Below are 9,982 nucleotides of genomic sequence, written 5' to 3' on the forward strand. Positions count from 1 at the left end.
TCATTCAATATTATATGATTTAAACCATTAAAGCATTAAGACAATCATTGTCCTGCTCCCAGCTTAAGAAAGTCCGAAGGCATTAAGTACAGCAAGTGAAAAAAAAATTATTAGAAAGCACGAAATCTTACCTCATCAGAAAGTTTACTGGATGACTCAAAACTTTTAGAAGGTGCCCCAGGGATTTCCTGGAATCTTTTGAGGAGTCCAACTAGTGGTGCACTTGTAAATGATGCTTCTGTGTCATTATCTTGACCATTATCCCACAGTTCTAAAAGTAATAGTATTGCTTCTAGCATGTGTTGTAAAGTACCACGCTGAACTGCCAGTTCCATGAGAATCCCTAACGCTACATGCTGGTCACAAACTGGAACGCTGTCAAGTGGTTTGCAGTACACTTTATCTTCATTGCCTTTTCTACAAGTAAAGTAAGATATACAAATAATAATAATAAATAAATAAATAAAAAGGAAAGAAAGAAAGATATTATTACCAATGTTTCATCTATTAGCATACCACCATCATCCCCACTCAACTTAACTATGGATTTACTGTTGAATGTTTCTCATGATCTTCACTCAAAAGACATTCTGTTTCAAAAAATCTTTTACATGTATAAGTGTAAGCTGATTTTATTCAACTTCATGGGAACACACATTTAACAAGACAATTAAAATCATTGTTGTTATATCATTGTGCACCTGCTGTCACATTAATATCAATCAATATACCTACAATGCAATGCATAAAGTAGGAATTTATTCGCCTTACCCCGCTACAACTGATTTCAGGAACTTAGTTGCTCTTTCAACCACCTCAAGCCAAACAGGTGATACTGATGTCTCTTCAAATAATGTAGCTTCCGGTAACTGCTGTAGTGCTTCAAGAGCTTCTTCAAGTAGCTCTTGACAGAGATCAGAATCCTCTCCTGAACGCCATGCACGACGTAAAAATGCAAAAGCAAATGACAGTGCAGCACGGGCCCCAATTCTTGCTAGACCAAGAGATGCTTGCTCTTTACCTATGGTTCTTTGATAAGAAAGAAATGTTCCTTTTTATCATCTATAAACCTGCATGTATTTAGATTTGGTAATTTATTCTTTACTTCTGAGATCATACTGTAAGCCGGTACCTGTAAGCCAGGGCATAATTTTGTACACATACATTTTCACTTCTTTTTCCAATTTCTTATAATTGCTCTAGTTTATTATGATGTCACGTCTGTCATGTCTTTGTGAATATGATCTTTCATTTTAACACGCCAAGAATAGTTGTGGTGGGGGGTAAAAACATTAATAAAACAAAGAATACTATGACAAAGTTTAATAAAAAATTTCATATGTATATGCTCACATGTACGCAGTTAACAAAACAGCTTTTTCTGTGCTCCATTCAGTAAAAAAAGCACACAGGAATTAACGTATGCAAGAAAAAAGTGTAAGGAGAAGCAAAAGCCATGGGAGAATGCTTCACACACTTCTTGAGTACTTACAGCACTTCCTACTTATTACTGAACAGAGCATGGAAAAAGCTGTTTTATTCTTTTTAATATTATAATTACTAATTTTATTTTGGTGCTGAATTTATTTACCCAAGGAGAAAGCACAGATTTTAAGACCAATCAGCGCACTCATAGAGTGCAAACAATATATCCGCGAAACTTTGGTAATACTAAATAGCACAATTTCATGCAAATTCCATTGTTTTCTATTGTTTAATTAGCCCTATTTTGTACTATTTAGTAATTAGTGTTTCACAGATTAATTGTTTGCACTCTACTATCTTAACTATATAATAAATAATGATAATAGCCACCAAATACTGTATGTTGTAAACTGATACTGTAGGATTATCATAGGTTTATAAAATGTTTAAAAACCAGGTTATTAGCGTAGCTGCAGAGTAAAATAAGTCCAAATTCATATTATTCTTCAAAATTGTGTTCCTCTTATAAACAAGCTGTGATGTCATAGTGAAACAGGAGAATCAATAAAAGATAAATGAAATACTAGTATAATACCTTGTTTTCATTTGAAGACATGTCTTTGTTTTAACTTTAGTAGCACCCTTGTCTTTTTTCCCATCATCAGTACTTTGTTTATGCCTTGATAAAGAAATGAAATATCGTCCTAAGACAGCTAATCTCTGTTGCAGTCTTATAGCTGACAATGTTGTGCCAGCTGCCTGACTTGCTAACTTATGCTGCTCCAAGATCAATGCTTGTAATGCCTCCTGAAGTTGAGTTTCTGATGGTTGATCTCCCCAAATCCAAGAATCCATCATTGTTCCTGCTGCAGGCAACTGCTGCTCTTCTTCTTCTTTCTGCTCTCGTTCTTCCTGGTCAAGCTTTTGACATGATAAGCAGTTGCATCCAACATCAGGACCACACTGTCCATCACAGCATGAACATGAAAGGATATTACGCCCACAATAGTAATGACCAGATTCTCCCTTATGAGCAGGAACTCCAGCAGCATTGACTTTTATATCAGTAGGATTGGCTGGTTTTTCTCCATCTTTTACCAACTCATTCCAAAGCTTTTTCAAGCCATCAGGTGTGAAAGCAACCTGAATATGAACGAATCAAGGAAATTAAAACCTTGATTTTCACAGTAGAAATGCAATATGAAACATTTCAACCCAGTAGAGATGCTTTTACTGTATATTCCGGCTTACTAATCTTGCGTTTTGCTGTAACATAATAAATCAAACTGGGATAACTGCTCAAAGTGAAAGAAACACGGAAAGTACAATCTATGTTGTTTAGTGTGTAAACATATTTTGTTTTGATCCAGTTATCAATAAATATTCGTCAAAAGTGCATTATCTTAGTTAGCTTCGCGTTATTCACTGCAGTTACGCCAAAAAACAAACGTTAACTTACATATAAACATTTGCTTGGCATTAGGGGGAATGAGAAATATAGCATCTTCTTTTATAGGATAAAAATATTCAGTACCTATGAGCTACATGTACAGCCAGCAGTTCGTTAAAAAATTTCAATGGACTCATTAATCTGACACTTGTGTGCTAAGCTTATCAATGTGCCAACTTTCGTGAAATTTGAATAAAGGGAAAACGAATAGCCTACCTGAATATCTGTTTTCAGCCATTTCAAATCAAGCCGAAGCTGGGGACGAAGATTGCGAACAGGGTTAGACAATTTCGGCATTTTTCTTGTACATCACTGAACAGAAGACATCCTCGTAGACATGATATTCGTCCAATAGTCTCTTCACAAATACAGCCGACGTAAAAACTACTGTGTGAATCACTTGTCGTATAAAGAAAATATTGAATTCAGAAAATATACATACTGAGTTACTTTTTCATTTTGAATGGTTAAAGGAGGTTAAATATTCTCAGTAAATGTTTAAATTATCACTGCGAAAGATTTTACTTATTTGCCGTAAGGACCGAAAATAGATGATCACGTGGATACGATGAGCAGGAACCGCTGGCCTGATATTCAACACAAGGGAACCCAAGTAAAGCAAAAAAGATGCTGATATCGATATTATCTAATACGAAAGACACTTTTGTAGGAATAGAGATTAATAAAGTATTTTACCACAATCCTATTTTTTTGAACATCTTTTATACTCCAGATACAGTACATTTGTTTGTTAGATTGGACTCCCGTATACCAAATTATTGTAATCGCTGATTGGTTGGTCTGGGAATCCTCTAACTTCCAGTGAACGTCATTCAAAACACACTCCTTCCCAACTCCTTCAACTATGGAGGTGCAAAGCTGCGTCATGTTTGCCATAGCTGTGATATTACTCACTGTTCTCTTTAAGAAGCAAATAATAAAGTGGATAACATCTGTAAGAATCTACAAACGGCTGTTTGCATTGCTGTACCACCAGTGGGACAAGTATCCAACACCATCAAAAAAGATAAGACAGAAACTGCTTGTTCAAGTCGTCGAAAAGTTGACAGAGATTGGTGGAGATGTTATGGAAGTTGGAATAGGAAGTGGGAGAAATTTAGAGTTTATGAGGCTGCCAACGGGTTCTTCTCTAATTGCCGTCGACTATAACCCAGACATGGAAGGATTATTACGTGAAGGCATGACAAAGTTCCCCCAAAACAACATTCACCTCAAGAAGTTTATTGTGGAAGATGCAGCAAACATGAAAAGCATCGACGACAATTCTGTTTCTGTGGTGTTGGCTACACAATTGCATTGTTCCTTAGACGAAGAATCTATAAGAAAGGCTATGGCAGAAATTAAAAGAGTGCTAAAGGAAGTAAGTATATTTAATATGACTAGTATATTCGTTTAGATAATCTACAAAACAAAACTTGATTAGCAAGAAAGTCTAGACTCCTGACAGACTTCATCGTGACAGCCATTCATATTCATGTCTTCAGGCATTTATTATAATGAAAATTTATTTGAAATTTAAATGTAAATTCTTATTTAAAACAGATTTTATCCTGATTCCTAATTCCTAATTCCAGAATGTGTTACATATTGTAGTGTAAGGATGATTTGTAAATGAAAAAACAGCAGTACTTCCACAATAGCATATTTGTATAATAAAATTTGTCTTGAATTTATCTCATTTGCTTATTGATATTTCAGAATGTTTATATCTCTGCAAAGAAAATTCCACATACAAAAATAATTCAACCATACCACTACACTGTTCACATACAAATGATTTTGAAAAGAACTTTTGTTCCTTAATTGATGTACACTTTAATGCCTATCTGGGCCCGGTTGTATGAAGGATGGATAGTGCTATCCGATGGATAAGCCGATGCTGTTATACAATAGATATATCCATTGGATAAGATTTATCCATCAGATAGTGCTATTCACCCTTCATACAACTGGGTCCTGCAGTTCATATGGGTACAACTGATTGGTTTATTTTACTGGTGGTAAGGTCACTGTCTGATGGCCTCTTACTGGAATGAAACTCTCCAGAAGTCTCCATTCTGCTTTCATTCTGAGGAAATCTGCGTGACAGCTCATACATTTTCTTTTTTTTTATTTATTATTCTACTTTTTAGGGAGGTTGCTACTTTTTTCTTGAGCATGTATTAGGTAAGTCATAATACTGCCCTACTGTAGGAGCAGTTGTCCATCTGAGGGCTGTTACTATATGGTTGGCAAGGTATCAATAATAGGATGCTGTTAGTATGTGGTTGGTACGGTGTCAGTAAAAGGATGGTATAATGTTAGTATGTGGTTGGTAAGGTATCAGTAAGAGGATGGTATAATGTTAGTATGTGGTTGGTAAGGTGTCAGTAAGAGGATGGTATGCTGTTAGTATGTGGTTGGTAAGGTGTCAGTAAGAGGATGATATGCTGTTACTATGTGGTTTGTAAGGTGTCAGTAAGAGGATGGTATGCTGTTAGTATGTGGTTGGTAAGGTGTCAGTAAGAGGATGGTATAATGTTAGTATGTGGTTGGTAAGGTGTCAGTAAGAGGATGGTATGCTGTTAGTATGTGGTTGGTAAGGTGTCAGTAAGAGGATGGTATGCTGTTACTATGTGGTTGGTAAGGTGTCAGTAAGAGGATGGTATGCTTTTAGTATGTGGTTTGTAAGGTGTCAGTAAGAGGATGGTATGCTGTTAGTATATGGTTTGTAAGGTGTCAGTGAGAGGATGGTATGCTGTTAGTATATGGTTGGTAAGGTGTCAGTAAGAGGATGGTATGCTGTTAGTATGTGGTTAGTAAGGTGTCAGTAAGAGGATGGTATGCTGTTAGTATATGGTTGGTAAGGTGTCAGTGAGAGGATGGTATGCTGAACCTCTTTTCAGCTACAAATTTGTGGTGCAGATTTTTCATAAGTGCTAATTATAATTTTCTAACATCTTATTGTTTTTAGATGAACCAGGAACACTTAGGAGATTTGTTCAGAAGCTCCTATATTCAGTGATCATATTCTTACCTTTACTCGGTGGTGGGTGTAGGTGTGATAGAGAGACATGGAAATACCTCCATCAAACAGGATTTAGAGAAGTTTCATTCCAGAGATGCCAAGAGGATTTGTTCTTCTTCTGGAGTGCCCCAGTTTTGTCAGTTCTTCGCTATATGTCACGCTCCAAGATAGTTGGTTTTGCTATGAAATGAAAAAAAAAATCATGACCTACATTTATTTATTTTATTTTGTTTGAGCGAGTGATATTTTCTCGTTTACGGCAAACGTGAAATCAGTTGACCATTAAAAAATTCTTGAAAAGGAATCGCAAAAATCTCCAAATGGTAGATAAACAAAAGAATACTTGTCTTTGTCGAGAAGGTTTGCAAAAGGTAACGTGAAATGTAGGGAAACGATGAAAACGTGGTCACGTTTGCCGTTTGCGGGAAGGAAAAACAGGAATCTTAATCTGCCTAGTATCTGCCTGTTGTCGCGGTTCGGGATCCTGGGACCGCTGAAAAGAAATAATGAAGAGAAATAAGTTATTCACCGTCCTAAAGTCGGTCCGGATAGAGAAAAACTGTGCCCTCTGTCTTGCGTAAATAACATATATATCTTACCTAAAGTATCTCAAACATTTAAGAAAAAGTGAACTGATAGAGTTTATAGATATATGTCAATTTTTAATTTAAAAAAAAAAAACACATTTAGTTCCAATTATACATTTTGTGAAGTCTGACGTGTCAATGGTTTTAATTTCTAGAAAAGTTTGTTTTCTCATTCACGTTAATTCTTTTTATTCGGATATATTTGTAAAAGTGTAACTCGAAAACGGTTTTTAATGTTGACTTTTAGGATCGAGTCACGGAATTAACACGTAACTCGAAAATAAAGTTTCGAGTTATGTAACTCGATTTTGATCTCAACGATGTTTGTCATCGAGTTGCTCACAATGTCAAAGTGGGATGGCCTTAAAAATATGGGTGTGATCGAGCGAGTAGTATAGGAAATCGCATGGTTTCGAGTGCACTTTGGAATAAATTTGAATGTTGAAATTAATGTTATACAAAAGTGCAATGTTGAATTTTGTCCAGGCACGGAAAGCTATTAACAAATGTTGAATCGTGGAACTCGAATGTTGGACGAGATTACAGCTAAGTTGAAACCGAAATCTTCAATGTCGGAAAAGCAACTAACAATATTGCATTGCAAGTGAAACACTGAATTCTTTATTAGAATGTTGAAAACCTGATGTTGAATAAGCCTTTTCATAGTTTAAGAATCGATTCCACTGCGCATGCGATTTTATCCCGAATTTCTCACCTTCATTTGTCTAAACCTCCTTTTGTTCTTAATTAAACAAAAGAAGGTGAGAAATTCGGGATAAAAACGCATGCGCTGTGGAATCGATTCTTAATCTATGAAAAGGCTTATTTTGTCGGGAATATAACGCCATAAGTAACTAGTGTTTCACGGATTAATTGTTTGCACTCAAGGGATATTCTTTGTTTAAGGTGTTAGGTGGTCAATAATTGCACACGACGAGGCCTTAGGGTAAAAGCATATGAATAAAGTAAATGAAAGCATAATTTGTGTATTGCGCTGAATATATGAAGTGCTACATTTTCGTGTGTTCAGGCATCAGTGTACCCCTAGCGACCGTTAAGCATTCAACCGCTTCATAGCGCGAAACTTCAATAAAGTACGTATATCAAAACCTCAACAAAGTATACATTTTTTGAAAGCTAAATAAATGTCAAAACTATTCCTTTTTTCTTTTTGTGAAATAGATTTATTGTTTCGTTATGCGCGAAAACCATGATAGAATTTAGTAATAGATTCCTTTTTGCACGCACGCACGAGTAGCTTGCCTCGGATTAAGTTGCATTAGTATATAAGTAAGTGACGCTAGTTTAAATTCAGTTCGTCGAGTTTCAGAGCAAGCTACCGGGTAAGTCAGATCGCTTCAACTTTGAATATATTTTTCTAGATATGGGTAACGCTTTATTTTTGCTCCGCTTCTTTTAGATTTCGAACAACTCGCATATCCAACTAGCAACTAGCAACTAGCTACTAGCTTCTAGCTTCTAGCTTCTAGCTTCATGTACGAAAGAAGAGAATGAAGTTCTGAAACCGTAGCTTGTCATATTTCGTTTATTGACGAAACATTTCTCCTTTTAAGTTAGCGAATTATTCATATTTTCACCTAAGGCAGCCGGTAATAATAGAAAACCTATGCTTATTACCTTTCCAAGATAACAAAATATCACTTGTCAAAAACGTGTCTCGATTTTCGAGGTAATTTCACATATTTTTACATTTTTGTAATGGTAAAACGTAAGGCCGTTTTCTTTTGGTTAGGCGCTTCGGGGGCGCCAGCGAAATGGCCACCCCTTCCGAAGATTCTTGCTACGCCCCTGAATTGTTTACACGTTCGAGTGCTGCAATTACTACACAATTCTTTCGCATCACTAGCCACTTCTCTGTAGCTCTTTCTTTTCTTGTCACTCGGTTGAGCATCTGATCATCTGATCATAATCAGATGTCTTGTCTCACTAGCATTTTTTTACTTTCAAGCTCATTTGCATGTAGAGTACGAACACTATAAGTGTATAACATAAATACCACTAAACACTGCTAAATTATGCTAATCCTATTGTTTTCTATTGTTTAATTAGCGCTATTTACTACTAAATACTGCAAAGCGTTGCACACTTTTAGTGTTTGTACTCTAGAACGTCGGATATGTAAAATAGTTCTATTAAGATCAAACTTTAAATAATGCAGCATTGTACTTATCCCCATTCATCAACAAAAATTGTTTTCTAAAGCCTAGGCAAACAGTTGCAGGAAAGACGAAGTCCAGTATACATCGCTAATAAAACTTTTCTTCAACAAGTTCCTAACAGCATCAAAGTAAGTGTATACTAGCTACCTAACAAGACCAACAATAGAAGTAGTTGTTTAATCATACGTTTTAAACATTATAATAGAAATATCCTCAATTGTAATTTTATCGTAAAAGTTCCGCAAAATTCGAGTATTACTTTCACTTTTTATTTAACTATTCTAATAAATGGAAAAGCTACCTTTGCTAAACCCCTCCCTCCATTCTTCAACCATAGTCGTGGGTTTATCTTTTATTACTTCAAGCCAAAAAAATTGAACCCGTCATTTTTCCCCCTGACTTAACTCGTTAAGGTGGCTGACCACTTTTGAATGTTTGATTTGAGCCAAGGATGTGCCCGCGCTCAAAAACCGTTGAATAATCTTCACAATTTTATTGAAGAAACATACACGTTTTGACATTCAAGAGTGCAAAACCCTCAAATTTAGACTTTCTCTCTCTACTTTTTTGTTATTTTACGGAATAACAGGTAATATCCCATTATTTTTCAAAGTTTAAGACAACTCAAATGCAAAAAATCTTTCTGTTTTGTTTTTGGCTCAATTTTTAACTTGCACACCGTAGAACATGAACAAAATAAGGTTTTCCATTGTCTACAATAGTTTACTAAAACAACTTTTATCAGTAATTTATAAATATAGTGTAAGTTAAATGTTTCTTCTTTAGCTTCGCTTTTTTATAAAAAATTTTTTTTCTTTTTCTTTTTTGTACAGAGCTTGATTTTCGCTATGTCATTATCTCAAAAACAAGCTAGGGACACCCCATTTTTCTTTGCATTTTTGAATCATTAAATTTTCGGTAAAAAAGAGTTTTAATTTTCTGTTTATTATTTACCAAAGTAGTCAGCCACCTTAATATCATAAAGTAAAAAATATCCTCTCCTTATTTTAATTTGAACGGAAAAGTTTCGCAAAATTCTAGCATTATTTTCACTTTTCGTTTAACTATTCTAATAAACACACAAAATACTTTGCTAAACCACTTCAACTTTTCTTCGAGTATAGTCGCGGGTTTTTCTTTACTTCCACGCAAAAATGTAGAACCCGGGATTTTCGTAACTAACTATAATATGATAAGGTCATAAAATCATTGGCCATTTCTTTTACATTAGATCGTTGTAGCCATGAAGAACATCATCATGATCGCATTAGTCTTTCTGGTGGTCGCTGCTTTGTTCATTGACGACAGTTAA

At 35.3% G+C, this 9,982-nt stretch overlaps 2 protein-coding genes and 1 long non-coding RNA gene across 3 annotated transcripts in view; 2 read left to right on the forward strand and 1 right to left on the reverse strand.

Annotated features, from left to right (window-relative positions):
- LOC116295572 (E3 ubiquitin-protein ligase HERC2) overlaps positions 1 to 3,389 on the reverse strand; it is a 37,948-nt gene extending 34,559 nt beyond the window's left edge. The window contains exons 1-4 of the mRNA XM_031703424.2: positions 3,092 to 3,389; positions 2,021 to 2,568; positions 772 to 1,029; positions 132 to 417 (exon numbers count right to left, since the gene is read on the reverse strand). Coding sequence (XP_031559284.2) covers positions 132 to 417; positions 772 to 1,029; positions 2,021 to 2,568; positions 3,092 to 3,172 — 1,173 coding nt within the window. The 5' untranslated portion in view covers positions 3,173 to 3,389. The remainder of the gene's footprint in view (positions 1 to 131; positions 418 to 771; positions 1,030 to 2,020; positions 2,569 to 3,091) is intronic.
- Positions 3,390 to 3,685: 296 nt separating this feature from the next.
- On the forward strand, positions 3,686 to 7,599 carry LOC116295458 (thiol S-methyltransferase TMT1B). The gene is made up of 3 exons (XM_031703274.2): positions 3,686 to 4,256; positions 5,029 to 5,062; positions 5,850 to 7,599. The coding sequence occupies exons 1-3, from the start codon at positions 3,741 to 3,743 to the stop codon at positions 6,092 to 6,094; spliced, it is 795 nt and encodes a 264-aa protein (XP_031559134.2). The 5' UTR covers positions 3,686 to 3,740; the 3' UTR covers positions 6,095 to 7,599.
- Positions 6,811 to 9,982, forward strand: LOC148905844 (uncharacterized). Its single transcript, XR_016121527.1, has 4 exons — positions 6,811 to 6,865; positions 7,806 to 7,833; positions 8,714 to 8,798; positions 9,902 to 9,982. It is a non-coding gene; the product is annotated as an uncharacterized LOC148905844 (long non-coding RNA).

Source organism: Actinia tenebrosa, unplaced genomic scaffold, assembly GCF_029948245.1.
Source record: "Actinia tenebrosa isolate PJP-AT-01 unplaced genomic scaffold, QUT_ActTen_1.0 PGA_scaffold6__47_contigs__length_16458017, whole genome shotgun sequence".
Taxonomy (NCBI): domain Eukaryota; kingdom Metazoa; phylum Cnidaria; class Anthozoa; order Actiniaria; family Actiniidae; genus Actinia; species Actinia tenebrosa.

Bases quoted from the DNA above. Each gene is read 5' to 3' on its own strand.
- LOC116295458 (XM_031703274.2), top strand. From the start codon at position 3,741: ATGGAGGTGCAAAGCTGCGTCATGTTTGCCATAGCTGTGATATTACTC. The intron at 4,257-5,028 runs GTAAGTATATTT...TCTACTTTTTAG, and splicing joins TTAAAAGAGTGCTAAAGGAA to GGAGGTTGCTACTTTTTTCT. The intron at 5,063-5,849 runs GTAAGTCATAAT...TATTGTTTTTAG, and splicing joins TTTTCTTGAGCATGTATTAG to ATGAACCAGGAACACTTAGG.